Genomic DNA, 20397 nt, shown 5'->3' on the forward strand with positions numbered 1-20397 from the left:
ATAGAATGTTACGTCTGAATGGAGCTGTGGTGGTGAGGAGGAGGAGGAGGAGGAGGCATAAGCACACACCCCAAAGAAACACTTTTATAGTTTTAATGATCTGCTTTTTTGTTTATTTTATTTTTATTTATTTTACGACAGCTGCTCTGAGACCTTTGGAAGCAGCAGAATGGGCTAAAAATGCATTAACTGAAATAAATTATTTAAATAAAATCTAAGGAGCTGCCATATGCCAATTACAACTAATTGGACATCTAGCTCAAGACTAGGGATGTGCCCGAACCGGTTCGATGCCTCAGGATGGAAGCGCCGAACTGCTTCGGCGGACACAACCTAGCCAGTCTGGTGGGGCAGGGGTTGGTTCCTTTAAAACAGAGGAACAGAGGTGGTTACCTGCTCCTCTGCCGCCCCGCCGCGACTGGCGCTGGTGTGCAAAAGACCGTGCACGACTGCTTCCTTGTTCCCAGCAGCCTGCACGCAGCGTTGGCACACACATGGCTGCCGGGAACAAGGAAGCAGCCGTACACAGTCTTTTGCACGCCAGCACTGGTCCCAGATGAGCGGTGGAGGAGCAAAAGACGTTCCTCCTTTTTAAAGGAACCGCTCCCCACTCCACTGGCAGCTGCCAAGCTGGCCTGTGCACATCCCTACTCAAGACTGTCTACTCAGATTGTCCGCTGATAACCAGGGTCAGAGGCAGTGATATTTCCCCACAGTGCTATCCAAGAACCTTTTGCAAGACTCCAGGACTGAAACTGTACAATACATGCCACTCAGTTATAGGAAAACCTAAGAACATATTCTTGGTAGATTTATGATCTGGAATCTGGAATGTATCTTGACCTGCAGATAACAAAATGAAAAACTATGGTTGAAGAATGCATTTCAATTGCACTTAGAATCGTTTCCGTTTCCTTCAGCATCAACAGGGCCTTAAACAAAACGTATGAAGTTGACTTCTTCTGAGACAGATTACTGGTCCATCTAGCACTGTGTTGTCTGCAGTGTACACTGACTAGCAGCAGCTCTTCAGAACAGGACAGAAAGGTCTTTCTCAACCCTTACCTGGAGGGGTCAGCAGTTCAGCCTACAGCCTCTGCATGCAAAACATGGATTCTGCCACTGAGCTAAGGACCTCTATCCTGCAAGGGGACCGAAGTTAAGAGCTCTAGCTAGAGGGCTTACATGCTACACAAACACAGACTTCTGTATACTTGTCTTTCTGCTTATTTATATTCAAGGAGGATAAGCTTATTAATGGCTGGTACCATGACAGATCAAAATCAAATCTCAATACAAATAGGCAGTCCACCAGCTTTGGCATGAACCGGTCAACATTAGCAACTAGAAATTGGCCCCTGATTTGCTGTGTATTTTGCCCATATTCATTTCACATCCTTAGGTCAGTGCTGAACTACCATTAACAATCAGGCCAGTACTTTGGGGTCAGAAGCTTAAGAGCTGGGCTGTTTGTATTCTCTGTTTTGATTATCCCACTAAATTAAGATGAGTCCGCAGGTTGTCTGTACCCCTGTGCATGTCTCTTTCGAAGGGGTTCATTTCCTTCCCCTGAGGACAAGTCAGACAGAAAAGTATGAAGTGTACTCTAATTAACTGTTTGCATTTGCTGAAGAAGCTGCAGCTGCTGTAAGAGAAAATACCCAGGAAAGTGCTTTCATAAAGTGTCTGACAGCGATGCAAGATTCCTTATGGTTATTCTATTCTGAAATGTTCGGAAACCAGCTATCATTTCACATCTTCCTAGGCTGAACCCTGATAGTAAAGAACAAGTTCTAGACAGAGTTCTAGAAAAACCTGGTTCAAATTAAACAGAGAAAGAGGGGAGTGAAATGGATGTTCACATATACAACCCTGAACAATTTTGGGGGGTGGCTTTGTGCACAGGAGCAACCAGGGATTGGGGGGACCCCTTGGTCCATTAGAATCTGTGAAAAAGAATCAGCAATACAAGGTGCTTACACACACACATGCATTCCACTTCAGACTTTCTTTTACATTTTTAAATTCCGGAATACTTAGATATTTTAAGCTTGCTTTTCTTAGATTTGAGAGTAGAAGGGGTCCCCCCCGCAAAAAAAAAAATTCTTGCTAGGTGACTATAATGAGACTTGCTGGGTGACTCTGGGCCAGTCACCTCTCTCTCAGCCTAGCCCACTTCACAGGGTTGTTGTGAAGGAGAAACTCAAGTATGTAGTGCACCGCTCTGGGCTCCTTGGCGAAAGAGCGGGATATAAAATGTAAAAAAAAAAATAAAATAAAATAAAAGCTGGCTTTAAATTCATCTATGTATCAATGGACAGGTCAATGGACAAGCTGTGTGTGTGTGTGTGTGTGTGTGTGTGTGTGTGTGTGTGTGTGTGTGTGCACTAATAAATTTTGTGAACAAATGTATTAATTTAGTAATGTATTAAACAATTATATCCCACCTTTCTTTAAAAAAAAATCCAAGGCAACTTAAAACACTTTGCAAGGCTAGGCATTATATGCATTTGGCACGCTGATCTACCTAGTCCAATAGGTTATTTATTTAAAATATGTATACCCTGCCCCTCCAGTATATTACTGCTCGAGGCGGCTCAAAACAAGATAGTGTCCTTCTAGTACCAAATGCTGGAGGTCAAGCAATGGGGACAACCAAGCCCCTTGCATCCTGTCTGTGGATCACCCAGAGACATTGGACTGGTAACCATTACCCAAAAGAGAATGCTTTATAGGATCAACTTTTGCTCTAATCTCACAAGAGATTTGTTATGTTAAAGGCAACTTGTGTCTCCATTCAACCAGTACACTGGTAAATAAACTGCTTATCTTTCGTAAGAAGATATTATATGAATTTAGAATGTTGGTCTACCTAGCCCAATAGTTTCAAACTCTTAATGGCAGAGGTTTCTCCTAGACATGCCACTGGAGATATTTTAACTGAAGTAGGGGAAGAACTGACATATAAAACTATGCATGGCGTGAAGAAAATGGAAAGAGTGAATAGGTTTTTCCTCTCTCTCTTCATTACAATAAAACTGATGGGCTTTAGACTCAGGGCAGTCAAGGGAAAGGACTCTCTCACACACAGCATAACTGATTCATAGAATTTGCCACAAAAATTTTGGGTAACCACTTAAAAGAGAATTAGTCAAATTTCAGAGGGGAGGATAGCTTTATTACTGGGGAGGATAGCTTTATCACTGGTTGTTGATGGCCAAGTAGAACCTCCATGTTTTAGAGGCAGTATACCTGTAAATATCAGTTTTTTGAGGAACAACACTGGGGGAAGACCATTGCGCCTGACTGGTAACTATGACAAGCAGGATATGATATTATATTTTATAAGGGCTTTCCTTATGTTCTTTTCTGATGACTTTGGGCCTTCTAAGCTCTAACCTACAGCCCCACCTTAGATCAATGAGAACACACCCACAATATTAATCATGCAGTAATATGGGGATGGGCCCATAGCACAGCAGCAGAGCATCCCCTTTGGATGCAGAAAGTCTGAGGTGCACTCCCTGACAGCATCTCCAGGTAGGGGTGGGAAAGACTCCTGCCTGAAATCTTGGAGAGCTGCTGCCAGTCAGTGCAGACAATACTGAGCTAGATGAACAATTGGTCTGACTCAGTATAAGGCAGCCACCTAATGGTGCAGCGGGGAGGAAACCTGCCTAGAGAGCAGGAGGCTGTTGGTTCGAATCTCCGCTGATGTGTTTGCCAGAATATGGGAAACTCCTATATCAGGCAGCAGCAATATAGGAAGATGCTGAAAGGCATCATCTCATACTGCATGGGCGTTGGCAATGGTAAACCCCTCCTGTATTCTACCAAAGACAACCACAGGGCTTGTAGTTGCCAGCAGTTGACACCGATTCGATGGGACAACCTTTCCTTTCACTTTCCTATGTTTTATACTAAGATGCAAGAAAAACCCTGTACACAAGGCAAAAATACATGGCAACTTAAGTGTTGTTCTTCAAGACTGCGACAGCCTCTCCGACCACACACACACACAACAGACAAGAAGAAACACATAACAGGAGGAGAAATGGCAAGCATCCCATTTATTTTAAAACGTATATAATTTTCTGATTTTTGTTTGACTCCATGCTTAAGGAAACTGACTCAAGACCTGATCAGAGTATCACTTTTCAAATGCCTAAATCCCTGTAAAGGTTTAGTGTCTGACTGTGTGCATTTTGCTCAGTATTAACATGTTCAATGGAGTACTTTGATTTTTTTTTTTTATCTAGACGCCAGAAGCTGGTGAATATATGCTTCATAGCTTCAGATAAACCTTTTGTTCTTCTGGGGCTGATCAGCTGGTACGGCAGCGAGAGGGAGAAGAGGAAGGAAATTCACAGGGGCTCCACGGTTTCAAAAAGTCAAATTACCTCTGAGCCATGGCATTGCTGATAATTTAAATGAATATATATATATATATATATATATATATATATATATATATATATATTCGCACACACATATACACACAGGCTACACCACACAACATCTCCACCGTTAGGACTTTTAATGAAGCCCCAGTTGTGATGACACTGAAGCAGGGAACGCTACGGTGGGATAATTACTTGGCTCCCTCACAGCTGAGTTTCACAGATGCATTATTAACGGCGCATTCCATGCCATAACGAGCACCGAATGTAGGTGGGATTCTCAAACCCCGGCATCCGCCATTAGCGGGTTGGCGCAAACACAAATGAGTGTTTTCACAAAAGCACGCAAAGGTTGTGAAATTCCAATGAATTCTTCCACTGGAAGGGTGGGGGGGAGAGAGAGAGAAAGAGAGAGGGAGAGGGAGAGTGCAAGCTTCCATGACCGGGTATGTCACCTCCCAGGGCACCCTGTGCTCTGAGTGAGGCACCATGGGAAATTATAGAATCAGAATGCATTGATTTCTCTCTCTCTCTCTCTCTCTCTCTCTCCTCTCTCCCTCTCTCCAGCAAAAAAGAAGCCGCAGCCCTGATGAAGAATTAAGGAGGAAATGCAATAACCTAATTCTTCTCCAGTCTTCTTCACTCCCCCATATCACACACACACACACACACACACACTTGCAATTCCTTTCCACCTCAGTCCCTTGAGTTGTTTTCTCGAACAATTATGAGATTTACCAGCAAAATTAGGGGAAACACCCACCTAAGTTCGAATGGGTTGCATTGCGCCGAGGGTTGCATTGGCCCGCTTCTGCCTAGGTGTCGTCAGTTTTGCGATACGGCATTCCCAGGCAATCACTAGATTACGGGACCGCGGTTCTTCATGACATTCGCCTGTTCCCTCCCCCGCCTTCCTCTTTAAACATTTTCCCCTTAGATACAGAGTCCTAACAGGCTTTCTCAATAGAATACTGCATACAGTATACGAAGCTATTAATAATCCTTCCTCAAACTACACTGTATGTGGCTGAGAAGAAACTCAGGAGAATAAAACAAGGAATACTCAAACACATTACATGAAAACATAACATTACTGTCTCCCACTCACATGATTGCAGGACAGATTATAAGAGCACAATACACCTCTCCTAGATACACACTATACACAGAAACAGACACAAACACACCTTTCATGTCTACTTAACAACAAGACCAATCAATTACAAAATAATTCTGATGGCCAAACCATTGTTTTCTATCCCCAATTAAAAATCAACTTGAAGCAAAAAAGGTTGTAGCCATCAATCCTTCGTCTCTTCTGTTCTTTCTCTTTTCCTCCACAAGCCCAGAGTTCAAGGTGACCTTCCTCAAGAGTTACTCCTATTGTTTTTGCATGCATACTGAATCTTCAGTCTCCCAATAATTAACACCAGCACTTAATGAAGTCCAGCTGCTGTCATGGCACGCTGAGGAGATGCCAACATTTGTGTGAAACTACATTTGGGCCACTCCAATTACAGCTTTTTTCCCTTCTCCAAATTGCCAAATTTAGATTATTCTTGGCCTAGGTCTCAAACACAAGTCTTACCAAATAAAGTCAAAATAAATAAATATTAAATTAGATTAAATGTTCAGGGGATGTTATAAGCTGGCAAAAGACTGAGAGAGGCCTTAGATTAACTTTTGATACTAGGACATGTAAGTGAATTTAGCTCTTTGCAAGTGAAAAAACAACCTTTTGAACAGTCTCCAGTTGAAAGGCTTGAAAATTATTATTTGGATAGCTCCACTCACTTGAACACACACTCTTTCTTTTGATCAGTGTGCTGATATGTGTAATACTTGTATTGTGTCACTAGATGCCGCTATAATGCAGCAAGTGGCAACACACTGCAACCACAAACCCTGAATTTAAGTTTAGAAATATTGCTTCTTCCATCTTTTTCTTTGGTGGAACTGAATAGTCACTCCACTTCTGTGAGCAGAGAAAATCATGCTTGGTGCCATAAAAGAGGAACCACAATGAAGTAATCTCATAGGAAGACTTCCTCAGAAAAAGAGATCTGCTCCAAAAATGGGTTCAATTCAGCTGTTCTAAATAATTTCACTGGGCAAGTTGGAGTTCTAGCATAATGGGAGAGGAAGAATAACAATAGATAATAATAAAAAGAACAAGAAGTAAACATTTTCCCACTATAGAAATGCAGTGATAGGGAAGCCTTTACTTGACTTCTCTTGGGGACACACCTGCATAGCTTAATGGACCAATTCCTCAAATGGACCACGTCCCCGAATGTACTTGGACTACAACTCTCATCATCCCCAGTCACAAAACCATTGCAGCCAGGAATAATGGGAACTGTGGTCCAACAAAATTTGAGGACCAAGTCTGGGAACCTCTGATCTAAACCATGGATTAGAATATTGTCTGAACCAGATCAATACAAAAATAAACTGGCACTCATAGATACAGCCAGCAGCAATTCCCACGTTTGCAGCAGCATTTGGGGCCACATCCATACTTGGCTGCTTTAGATGCTACATTTTCCCAGGCAACCATGTTTCCGTGGATGTTTCCTGAACAGAAGCTTTTTGACCTGCAGGTTCAGTGGCAGTGTGAGGCTGCCCTTGCACAAGACTAAGCCACTCCCGGGCTTCAGGGCACTGTAGTTCTTCCAGGGAGAATCTATAACAAGTTCTTAGCATCCTCTCCCTACTACAAATCCCAGGATTCTTGGCGGGGGGGAGACCATGACAGCTATTACATTCACTAGTCACTCTTACTAAGTGGACTTGGACAACTCTACTCTAGTTGGGGGACAACTTGACATGAACAGCTAAGATTGCCCTTTGGGGTAGGGGGAATGAAAATTAAAGGCAGCTGTAGAAAATGGAGCACAATTGGAACAGGGGTCAGGGTACAGGTTGTTGCTTTTAAAACTATTTGTTTAAAAGCCTTCTTTGTACTACAGCCATGATCTGATCTCTTCTACACACACCCACACCCACACACACACGACTTTCACTTTTTAAAAAAGACACAGCAGTTCCTATTCACAAATCTTTCATAGGAAGCTGCCATATACCAAGTTAGATAATTGGTCCATCTAGCTCCATATTGTATGCACAGACTGGCAGAGGCTTCTCCAAGTTTGCAGGCAGGATTCTCTCTCTTGGAGACCCCAGGGAAGGAACTTGGAACCTTTTTGCAGAGCAGCCCCATCTCCTAAGTGGAATTTCTTACAATGCTTACATGTAGTCTTCCATTCAACTGCAAACTAAGATGGATCCTGCTTAGCAAAGGGGACAGTTCATGCTTGCTACCACAAGACTGGCTCTCTTCCCCAGACCAGCTCTACCTACAAGTTACCTAATGCATGTTACCTAGTTCAGCCCTCAGTCAGTTATCTGGTTTGCCTGGCAAGACAGTAATAACAGTAAATTTGAAAAATTGAGAGAAAGTCAATGAAGCAATTTGTGATTTTAAAGGGGCTGCTGAAACACATATTAAAGGAAAATCTCTCTCGTCTCTTCCTCTAAGCAACAATTTGTTGCTGGTTTCGTTCCAAGCCAATGTAATTTACTGGTAAACCAAAACAGGACTGACCAGTTTGTTCTTGGATCAGACTGGTTAAAATCCTGGTTAAAATCTGATCACTTCATTTTTACTTTTACACAAAGCAGAAAATCTCATTAAGTCAGAATCATAGTTGGCCTCCTCTGAGAAAATGCTGACCCATACCAGTAAAGGGAAAGCTAGGGGTACCTCAATAGGATTTATTTTCAATTGCAAATTGATTCCTTGCACAAAGGTAAGAGGGGGCTCACTTCTCCCTCATTTAAGCTTGCTCTGTAATGAAGGGCAGAGCTCAGGCCGATTTTCAAAATTACTGCTGAGGATAATGATTTCTAATGTGATAAAAGGCCCTTAAAGAGGCAACATGGAAGGGAGCAGGCTAATTTGCTTTACTAGGAGCCAATTTACACACAGGAAACACATATTCATTTGCATCAGGAGTCCCAGCCTCCTGCCAACTAAAGGTTAAACTGCAACCACTAACCAACGTGGCAACAGTGGCAGCTAGACCCTTCTTCTTTGGTGGCACATTATACAACGTGGTGGAACCCTTGATTATATTTTGATATTAATCATCTTGAAAACACAAGGCTGGAGCAATCCTTTGAATCCAAGAAGGATTCAAGGGAACAGGCCCAGAGGCACTACTGTGCATACATTGTTTCTCCATTCACTTTAAAGGAGGGAGCAGCTCTTTGCGGAAAGGCATGCACAGACAGAACAGCATCCTCCATTGCAATGGATCGTAAAGTCTGCACAAGCAGAAGCGCCTTTTGCTCACCACAGAAATTTGGGGCTCAAAATGAGGGTGACCAGGATTATTCACATCTTAGGTTTGGTCCATTCATGCAGCAGGATTGGGTGCTAATGAGGTGACAGATGGTAGGGGGCTTGTGGAAGCAGGTGGTGGTTGTGGGGCTTCCCAAGTCAGATTGGCTTGTAAAATCAAGATCACTTTCCCCCCCTTTTTGGAAGTCATTTGGCTTCATTTCTGAGCCAATCCAATGTGAGCACAGGGAATGTTGCCTCCCAGTATTCCACACAATGGCTGTGATTCATGCAAACGCAGAGACCGCATTTCCAAGACTGTAGAGCCAGTCCCCATGTAAAAGTGCTGGTGTACATATATAGTTGCCTCGACATGAGTGTTACTTGGCCGCAAGCCTGATGGCAGGCTTTGCATTCCCCAGGGAATTACAAGGGGGCTGCCCCAGGCCATACACTTAGAAGATGCTCAGCCATCCACCAAAATGCAGGACCATCCACTCACCAACTGCTACAGATCACCCCATACAATCCTGCAGAGTGCAGCACAACAAAGAGCAAGTTCACTGCAAGGGCTTCAGATGAGTCATGCAAGCAATCAAGCTGCACAATCGAAAGGAAGGATGCCTCTCCCTTCTCCCGGATGGTCACTGGGAGAAAACTAGAGTAATCAGATGCTGAACATGAGCAAAAACCCATTCACCAACTCATCCCTAGAATATTTACGCTAACTCACTCAAAAGCTCTAGACCACTTAATAGCTGATGGCCTTAATGTATGTGTCCATCTTAAACATTATTAAAGAATTATAAAGCCAGCAGGAATTTTAATGTCACATCAAGGTTCCAATGCTTAAAATGGAAAGTAAGAACCTTGTCCCAGTCTCAATATGACCAGTCCAGCAGATTGGATGGATCTTTTAAAACAGACATTCTTTTAAATGGTGTGTGTCCGTTCATGCTTGAAGCAGCCATGAAAAACTATGTTGACAGAGTAGAAAATGCAAAAACATCTATTATCCATAATTAGGCTTTAAACAGCACAGCTTTTAAGAAGTTCTTAGCTCCCTCTTTTGTTCACTTTTTAAGCGTGCACAGAACTGTTGTGTATTTTCCATTCCCTGCACAAACTGCATTGCAATTATGCAAAAACAAAAAACTGAAGGCAAAACGTACATTTCTACCTCCCTCCTCAATGTTTTCTGAAGCTGAATAAAATGGTGAATAAAATAAAAATAAACTTGCCGGGGGGCGGGGGAGGGGACTGCTTAAACAGATTGATACACAATTTCTCCAAGAAGAAATTTCAGTTCACATTTGTGGGTGGCTAAAGTATTCCCAGCTCACCTTGTTGCAGCGTTACTGCCTCCTACATGGTGGTTCTGTTCTTGCTGTTTAGTGACTATGTTTTCAGTCCACAATTTCCTTCTGAACCGTTCTGTCACCACATAGCATCATTACAAAGGGAACTGTGGATAAAAAACGGTGGCCACCACCCACTAAGAAGAGTACCACTGCTAAAAGCAAGCTACCCGCACAGCCCTCAAAAACAAACAATCCAGAAATTGCCAGATTTCACTGTATGTTGAATGGGATGGTAAAATTGGAAACAAGATTGGAAACACCATTTGGTTCAAATTGGTCAAGATACAAGTGTTGCAAATGTACCCCAAAGAGTTTGGACTTGAGGATTTTTCTAACTCTCCTGATGTATTCACTTCCAATTTTTCTTTTAACTTCAGTGTGTGCGATGTTATCAGCCTGGAGAATGCCCAAGTATTTGTAATGTTCTTTCTCTTCCAGGTTCTTGATGTTGCTTCCATTGGGCAGTTTCCATTGGCCAATAATAATAATAATAATAATAATAATAATAATAATAATGATGATGATGATTTGATTTCTATACCGCCCTTCCAAAAATGCCACAAGGTGGTTTACAGAGAGAAATAAAAAATAAATAAGATGTGTCCCTGCCCCCAAAGGGCTCACAATCTAAAAAGAAACATAAGATAGACACCAGCAACAGTCACTGGAGGTACTGTGTGGGGGCTGGATAGGGCTATAGCCCTCCAACATAACCTGGAGAAAAACCTCAAATTCCAGAAGTGCAATTCAGATTTCTTTCCAGCAGCAAACCTTGAACCACCCAACTTCATGCCTGTGGCAAAGATTAAGTAAGCACGTGAAATATGTTGCTAGCAATTTAAGGCCCACAGTCTGGGAAACATACCAGCGAAGATTTGAACCGGCAACCTAGGGATCATTAGGAAGCGAATTGAAAACAAAACTGCTAATATTATAATGCACTTATACAAAACTATAGTGCGGCCACACCTAGTGTACTGCATACAATTATGGTCACCACATCTAAAAAAAGACATTGCAGAATTGGAAAAGGTGCAGAAAAGGGCAACCAAGATGATCAGGGGCCTAAAGCACCTTTCTTATGAGGCAAGGCTACCAACACCTGGGGCTATTTAGTTTAGAAAAAAGAAGACTGTGGGGAGACATGATAGAGGTCTATAAAATCATGCATGGAGTGGAGAAAATAGATAGAGAAAATTCTTCTCCCTCTCACATAACACTAGAACCAGGGGTCATCCCATGAAACTGATTGCCAGGAAATTTACGACTGACAAACGGAAGTACTTTTTCACACAACGCATAATCTACTTGTGGAATTCTCTGCCACAAGACGTAGTGACCGCCAACAACCTGGATGGCTTTAAGGGGGGTTTGGAGGAGAGGTCTATCATGGAGGAGAGGTCTCTCAATGGCTACTAGTCGGAGGGCTATAGGCCACCTCTAGCCTCAAAGGCAGGATGCCTCTGAGTACCAGTTGCAGGGGAGCAACAGCAAAAGAGAGGGCATGCCCTCAACTCCTGCCTGTAGGCTTCCAGCAGCATCTGGTGGGCCACTGTGTGAAACAGGATGCAGGAGTAGATGGGCATTGGGCCTGATCCAGCAGGGCTGGTCTTATGTTCTTAATCTCTGGCTTGCTAATCAAGACATTTCCCCGAAGAATACTACTCCAGAGTTATTCTAAAGGAGGGGTTCCCAACCTTAAACCAACAGATATCGTTGGTTGATTTAACTCCCATCACCCGCTGCCACAATGGCCAGGGATGATGGAAGCTGTAGTCAAAGGACATTTGGGGACCCAAGGGTGGGAATCCCTGCTCTAAAGGACTACTACATTTCAACAGGACTTCTCCTAATAAATGTAGTCAGGATGTCAGCCACTGAGATCAATAGGGCTTACTCCCAGGAAACGTGCACAGGATCGCAGCCTTATCCACCACGCCACACCAGATCTAAGCATTCCTGGAGATACACGGGGCGGGGGGGGGGAGAGTGAGATGTCTACCACCTTTGCTGTCTAGGAAGTAAAATGCCAATTGTCTTTTTAAACTCTCAATAGTATTTTGTCAATATTTTTTATTATAGCAAAGCAAGTATAAATATTTTATTGTAAACCAAGGCCTAAAATAAACAGTTTAGTAAATAGTTATTACATTACAAGGAGGAAGGGGGAAGGGGAAAAAACATCTGTGGAAAAGTGTTTGCCATGTAATTATTCTTGCTAGTTTACATTCTCTCTCAACGTGCGTCTCTCTCTGGCTGCACCGTCTTGCTTGTTCTAAATCTTCTTCCTTGTTGCTATTATTAAAATCTTTAAAAGGTGCCAAATCTTAAATGAGGAAAAAAAAATGATTTGCTAGAAATTATTCATATCACAGTGAGCCTCTACTAAACCTGGCAGGGGTGCAATATTTTCGGTGAAATTAACATAAAATATACAACTGCAAATTATCCAGGAAATAGCTATGTTCTTTACAACACGCATTTACATTCAGCGGCTGGAGGGCGGGGGGGAGCACTCCACTTATCTGTCTAACACAAAGCTGAAAACAGTCTTTTCCAATGCCAGTTTTAAAGGGGGAAAGTAATAGATTTCCAGAGGGAGCACAGCCTTTAAAGATGATATAACAAAATATGTGGTTGGCAAAAAATTGACTTTAGATAATTACTGGAGACCACAATCAACAGTGGACGTTCTCGAGTGCTCCTTGCTAGTGAGTCAATTTTTAGATTTATTTCCCCTCCCAGTCCGCAGAATGCATTTGCTCTCCTAGGCCTAAGCCCTTCCTGCAAATACGAGAGAGAGAGAGAGAGAGAGAGAGAGAGAGAGAGAGAGAGAGAGAGAGAGAGAGAGCGCAAACCCGTAATACCATGTAAAATGCAAATCTTGTTGTAAATATTTTATAAAATTGTTGCATACATCCGAAAAGCTATAGGTCTTAATTGGGAGGAGGCTATTTTTCCAGTCAATATATGGAAATGGAAAATGCTAATTCATGTTTTTCTACTTATGAAAAACCCTAGAGGACAGAAAAACCACAAATGCACTCAACTTTAATATTATAAATATAATTTGGCTCCCTCTTTATAATCCCCAGCGTCCTGACTTTTATCTCCCAATGGCTGCAAAGGAAGAATCCACATAGGCACTTTTACATCATCTGCACAGGAAGTCAACCTTCAAGCCCTGCCAGCTTGGCAGAGGAGCAAGAGATGGAGCCGAGGAACACTGCAAACAGGAACTGAAATGAGATATTCCGGCACTGTTGCATGGGAAACGAGCACTGAACGACACTAAGATCAGAGCTGTAGTGAGAACAGCCTTTTGCCACTCAAAATGACCAAGCTTCAGTAGCAGGCCAACTTGGCCAGATGGCCTTGCTGTTAAAATATGGAGTCCCTTATCCCAGCATGCCCAAGTCCCAAAGCACCCCATAGCAAGGGAAAGGGAGTGGACAGAATTTCATCCCAAACTTGTTTGTTGTACCAATAATATAATACAGACGGAACAGGCTCAGGAAAATTAAAAAGGAGCAGGCTGTTGAAAGGATGCTGTTGTGATCCTGCAGTTGATATTTTCTCCATCTTGTCTCTAAATGCTGCGAGATCAGAAAGCAGCCAGGCACACATGTTTCTTCCCACTCTTAAAGCAGGTTCAATATCTTTTGGATGTCACTTTCTACAGACATCACTTTCTACTGACAGTGAAGGAACAGGGGAGGAAATACACAAACCTGAGATTCGCTTCTAGTTTGACTAAAGGTAGAGGTGATTTCATAAGTGTATAAGCCAAATAGCCCAATTCCTCATCGTGACTCCAGATCAAAAATCAGCTGTATGTTGTAATGAGTAGATGGGTCCTGATTCCATCAGTTCTTAGCTGAAGAACAAATATCCATGTTGGCAACAGAATGTATTCCTGCAATGTGTGCATCACAGCCCATACACAATTCTTACCACACATACACCGATCAAGATCCCAAAATTAAGTGGCAGTTCCCCAAATCAGCACAAATGGCCCAAAAGATATCCGTCAACACTTGTTATCTTTGGTCTCAACCACAGAAGTAGAGGGCTTGATGGAGGATTGGAGAAGGAAGGCAATCAAGATCTGTTTTAAAATGTATTGAAGGATTGTATTGTTAAAAGTATTGTAGGAGAGGTAAGCTTTTCATTTTAGATTCTCTTCTTACATTTTAAACTAAGTACAGTTCCTCTTGTATGGGATTTAATTTTTAACAATAGACTATATAAATCAACAAGAACACATCGAGCATAGACATCTGAATAAGTGAAGAGTGGACATCACTGTGCTTAAGGATTCAATGTCCCAAAGCAGCATCTGCACCAAACAAAATCAGAGGATCATCTCTGATCTCATCTAGCTAGTCACAGCCAGACAATTTCATCCTCTGGATTATCACCAGCAGACTCTCAGTGCTTGCTCCATGAAAGAATGTTCCATACAATCTAATTCATACTCAAGGGAAAAGGTCCTGCACTCCTTTTTTATGAGACCATGGCCACTACACAGATGTTTAAAGAAACTAGCATTTCATCTTCCTCAATGTGAGCCCTTTGCAGTTATCCTTAAATTGCATCTCCCACTTATGCACCTGTTCAACAAGACAAGTATTTACCATTCCAGCAAATCAAAGACTCTGAATAATAAAAAAGTTCCTTGAAATGAAAAACTTAGACTAAAGAATCTGGAGTCAGAAAAGCAAAAATTCTTGTATGAAACAAATCTACAGAAGGGTTGCATCTTCTGCTTCTCCACATAAACTACAAAGCTAGCCCTACAAGCTTTTCTAGACGCAAACCTCCAGATCAGGGATGTCTTAAAATCAAAGCTAAGCTGAACATTCACCAGTCTAGTTGCCCTTTCAACGAGGCAAACACCTCTGTTGAAGAAATAAACGTGTGATGTTAACCCTCAAACCTCAATGATTTACTTGTTCTTCAGGGAGAAAAACTTTGCAGCATTTGAGCTCTCACCAGATAAGCCCTTTTAAAGCTTGCCTCAACATTCCATGGGTCCAATGAAAATTAACCAACATTTTCTAGGATTGCTCAGAAATACAGGTGAAGAACAGAAGTATTATTCATCCTTGGAAAAATAAAACTGTATGAGAGGTCTCAGCTCCACCCTCTGTCAATTGCCGCCCTCATGCACACTTAGTGAATACATAGAGAAGCCACAGCATTATTGTCCGAAACGGGTGATTGTGCACTTGCTGTATAAGTAATGGAACTCTCTGTGTTACCTAGAAGATGGCAAGCAGGAGCCCCTCCCAAGAGTGCATTGTCTTGGAAGCATGGAGCAACATCCATGGCAGTGTTCCCAAACACAAGGTATTCCAGTTCCAGCCCCACGCTCCAGCCCCACTGCAGAACAAAAGCTGGTCTCTCAATACTTACAAGGATTTTAAAGCCACTCAATATTTTACTCGGATGGGGTGACATTTTAAGTTGCTGCTTTTTAAAAATCCCTCGTCGCTGCTTATCTTTCTCCCCAACACAGGTTACTCTGCAGGTGCAAAGGGTTTTTTCTTTCTTTTTTGGTTTCAGAACAACTTTTGGCAGAGAAAGCTCAGCACTCCAGAATGGCACCCCTCATTGTGCCATTTGAGACTAACGGCTCCAAGTGGACCGTAAGTCGAAACCTGGAAAATCTGTACGCATTAAAGGCTGTGACAGGAGATATTAATGCCTCCCACATTGACTCAATAAATCAAAACAGATTTAGAGGAACTATTAAGGCTCATGACAAGAATCCACACTTCACTTTAATAATTCCCTATTAACATATTTAACTGCTGGGCTGTATATTTTAAACATTTCTTACTATTGGGTATATAAGTAATTAGTGGCTTTTAAAAGCAGCATTAATACAGAATAGGGTGGGGTGGGGGAATAGAAATATTCACTAGATGTTTCACCACACACACACACACACACACACACACACACACACACACACACACACACACACACACACCATTGAAAAAGATAGTGTGGTGCAGCTGGATGAACCTGAACTCAAGATAGATGAGAAGTTGTACCCAGGAAGAGAGGAAGGTGCCTTCTCCCAAGTCACTCAACATGGCACCAGTGTGACAGCCATTTTGTGTTCTCAGCCTCATAGTAACGGGAAGAGAAGCAAAGAGGTTTAAAAGGAAGAACTAAAAGTTGTGTGCGGATGTTAGGAAAGTGGGGTGCAGTTATAGCATTGGGAGGGAAGATTATTTTAGCAGATGTACCCAGCCCCTCAAAGGACACACAAAAGGGATCTGAGAATGTGTGCAGGACATGGATTGTAAATTGCCCACACGTCCTAAGAAATGTATCTCTGGAGTCTTCGACACTGAACCTAACTAGCTAGCTTTGGACAAAAAGTACATCCAGACTATGTGATGTTCTTAATTCTTGAAATCAATATGGTACTCTTAGTATAACCTACAAACCTTTTGCTTACTGGAGTTTTGCCTATTAACATAGTTTCAATAAAGAGCCTACAGTAAGACGAAGTAGCTGCAACCCTCAGAAAGAGTTAGCGATTGTATGTGTGCCCTCCTGCAACTTGAGTGTATTAAGGTGGTTTCTGTTCCCACTTTCTTGAGCAAAAAGAAGAACCTCAGATCAAGCTAAAAGTATGACAGAAAAGAAGGCAAACTCTGCAAAAGAAGGCATCTCTTAGCTACAAAGCTGATCAGAGGAGGTGAAGTTGACCAGTCTGCCAGCATCAAGATGCTACTGAGCAGATAGATGGCTAGTTCAATCTCAGTATGAAACTGAACTGACAAGAAAAGTATTGTCAGATATTGTCTGCTGGGGATAATTTTAAATGAAGGTGAACAAAAGATGATTGAGACAACTATAGGAGAAACCATGGGCTAAACACTTTTAACCAAAGGATCATCTATTTCCAGTTGGTATCAATCCAAACAAACATTTCTATCAAGCACTTTGGAGCTGGTATTTGATGCCTAATAATATAGACAAATATTATACATATACAGTATCAAGCACGAAATGTTGGGGGGTGTAATGATATTTTATTTTATTTTTATTTATTTATCTATCAAATTTGTACACTGCCCTAAACTTTCATCTCTGGGCAGCATACAGCGGCATAAAACAGGTTAAAACACAGAAAAATAAAAACCTTAAAACTATTTAAAACCAGAGTCAGATTTAAAAGCTTGGGTGAAGAGATATGTCAGAGATGGGGAAGCTCATATTTCAGTAGGGAACACATTCCACAGTCTCAGGGCAGCAAGGCCTGTCCTCATGTGGTCACCAGACAAGCCAGTGGCAACTGCAGATGAACTTCTCCGGATGATCTCAATGGGCGGTGGGGCTCATGGTGAAGAAGATGTTCTCTTAAAATACCCAGGGCCTAAGCCATTTTGGGCTTTATAGGTTATAACCAGAACTTTGTATTCTGCCCAGAAACCTATCGGCAGCCACTGTAGCACTTTCAACTCAGAAGCAATGTGATCTCTCCAAGATGACCCAGAGACCAACTTGGCTGCTGCATTCTGTACCAATTGCAGTTTCCAGACTACGTACAAAGGCAGCCCCACATAGAGCATATTGCAGAAGTCAAGTCTGGAGGTGACCAGCAGATGTACCACCATTCTGAGGTCATAATATTGCCTCAGATTCTCTCTCTTATATATGGTAAAACTGTCTTGCAGGGCTTAGGAGTAAGCAGGAGTTGAGCAAGAGCCAGGGCCAACAAAGAGGATCCCTACCAGGCAAAGTTCTAAATGGAGCAGGAACCTTTGTAGCCCTTCCTGATGTGGAGAGTGAATAAGAAACCTGGCTGGGTTGAGTCCTTGGGCTGGGTACTTTCACTGCCCAGAGAGATGCTCCAGCCTGAAGCCCTAAAAGGTTCACCACACAGAACTACTGTATGTCGAGTTGTGTTCCCAGTTCTAGGCTGGGCAGCTCCTCATATACCCAGCCTATGTTACTCAACGGTACTACTCAGGAGTTACTCTAAAGAACAACATAAGTTGAATAGTACTTCCACTGAGTAGTTTAATCAGGATTAAGCTCCTGTCTCTTAGTTCAGGTATAGTGGATCAGACCCTAAAGGAATGACGATGTATAATATGCCCAATATACCTCATGGCCGGGTTGTCTTCTTGGGAATACTAGATAGCAAAACTAACAGTATTCTTTATTCTGTAATCTACTGCGGTTTCTACAATACTTATTGCTAAGAGTTTGCACATCATTAAAACATTAAAGATCAGTTCACATGTTCATCAACTGGGTAGAAGACGAGTCCTATCCAGTTACAGGATCTGGGTACAGTCCCATTTGGATGGTTTTTAAACAACTTTTGAAAACATACCTGTTTTAGCAGGCTATTCATTTAAGAGGTGTTAAAGTTTTATTTATGGTAATTTTAATCTGTTTATATGACCGTTAGGTTTTGGTTGGACTGTAAACCTGTCCTGAGATTTTATATAAGGTGGTACTCGTGTGCAAAGCAAGGTCAGTGGTGGGAAGCTTGATCGTCTGTCAAGCCCCAGGTGAGCAGGATGGTTTTCCTTTCTACTTTGTTCTGAAGCTGGGGACCAAGTTTGGGCAGGGCAAGCTTGTCCTACTCAGCTGTGACTTGACAGACGATCAAAACTTTGCTTTTTACAAGCACAAGAGCGCAAAAGAGGAGCCCTCCCAGTTTCTGAAACTAGGTAGGATTAGTCTCCTACCCAATTTATGGCCCTGTGAACTGCCCTTATATACATTTTTACAAATTACTAAAAGTGTGGCCTGTTGAACAAATGTCAAAACTTACTAAATTGGCGAGGCTCTAAAATGGGAGCCAACGGACAGAAGTTTTTGTTTAAAATATAGAGATACATTTCCGTGTATTTCTGGGACGTTAATCACAACAATGTAAACATTTGCAAGTTGCTTTTTGGTTGGGGGGGGGTTGTTTCCCCCCAGTTTCAATTGTAACTGACCCGAAAGCCATTGCTTTTCCCGCCCCCGCCCTTCTAAATAGCAAGTGTGTGAATACATAGGGAAGCGAAACTGAACAGCTTATCAATGTCACTAAAGGAAAGCTTAGTGGGATGAGGAGCATAAACAAGACATCCAACATGTTAACTCTTCCTTAGCAAGAATTTGCCATCATAGTTTTGAGGGCGGGGGTTGGTTTTAGGGCTCTTTTAAAACATGAATGCCGTACTGAATCTCCTACCTGTTATAGCATTTTTCATAATCCTCCTCTCCAGTAATCCAGGGGCTGGAAAAGAATGCAAGACCTCAGCATTTGGGGCTGGGACTGGGGCTTGGGCTGCACCTACAGGAAACAGGAGGCAAAGAGGCTCAACTCCTCCCCACAAGGCAAGGAGTCGTTCATGGGTGAATGCAAAACAAACCGAGAAGGGGTGCAGAGGGAGCATGCGGAAGTGACTGGCTTGCGAGGAAGCCGATGGAACACACCGTTATTTTTGCCCTGACCCTCCTTCTTCATCCCTGGAAATGAAGCCTCTGAGAACTCATCACGGAACCACAAAAAAGTAACTGGGGAGAGAAGCATGCAATAGCCTCTTACCTTGAAATTCTGACTGTAAAAAGTTCAAGTCAAAGGAACTCTAGACCACTACTAAAGAAATGACAGACAGCTTTTCCCTCCTGGACTTCTGTTTAGAGCATGTTGGTCTTAATTAATTAATTTTAAGACCAAGACTGCTTACGTTTAAGACTTAAGACCACTTTCAGACCAGTAAATGATGGCTCAAACTCAGTCCCAAGTCACATGTTCAGAAAAGGATGTGGAATGACCCTTATAGGACTGTGCCACTGCAGAAGTCGAGAATCAACAGGTGCAAATGCTTCTTATATAGCTATAGGCAGTGTGATGTACAGGTTAGTGGGAAGACCCAGGTTCAAAGCAGTCACTCAGACATAAAGCTCATTGGATGATCAAGGACTGAGAATACCTTGTTCTGAGCTCCTTGGAGGAAGGGCAGAGAAGACATGTATCTAATGGTACATGCATGGAGGATATATTTCATTTTGTTCTATGCATGGAAGCATTCAAAAACAGATTGACTTGTAGCTCAGGAGCAGAGAAGGCCCTTGGGTTCAATGCCTGGGTAAAGGACACAGTCAGAAACCCTGAAGAGCTCCTGGCAGTCAGATGAGCCAGTATTGAGCTAGATGGACCAGTTCAGCAAAACACAGCTTCCTACACTCAACATTCCATTTCCTGGCCTCCTGCATTTTGGAGAGCTACAGCTCCAGAAGGATGGTACCACTTGCTTTT

General features: G+C 42.4%; 1 protein-coding gene across 4 annotated transcripts in view; it reads right to left on the reverse strand.

The window, feature by feature from the left end:
- ZNF423 (zinc finger protein 423) overlaps positions 1–20397 on the reverse strand; it is a 311610-nt gene that overhangs the window by 96801 nt on the left and 194412 nt on the right. For 3 of the 4 annotated variants that reach the window (XM_053271249.1, XM_053271248.1, XM_053271246.1), the window contains one exon: positions 19327–19428. The exons of the other annotated variant lie outside the window; for it this stretch is intronic. In XM_053271249.1, coding sequence (XP_053127224.1) covers positions 19327–19428 — 102 coding nt within the window. The remainder of the gene's footprint in view (positions 1–19326; positions 19429–20397) is intronic. 4 annotated transcript variants of the gene reach the window in all.

Source organism: Hemicordylus capensis, chromosome 9 (assembly GCF_027244095.1).
Source record: "Hemicordylus capensis ecotype Gifberg chromosome 9, rHemCap1.1.pri, whole genome shotgun sequence".
NCBI classification, from domain to species: Eukaryota; Metazoa; Chordata; class Lepidosauria; order Squamata; family Cordylidae; genus Hemicordylus; species Hemicordylus capensis.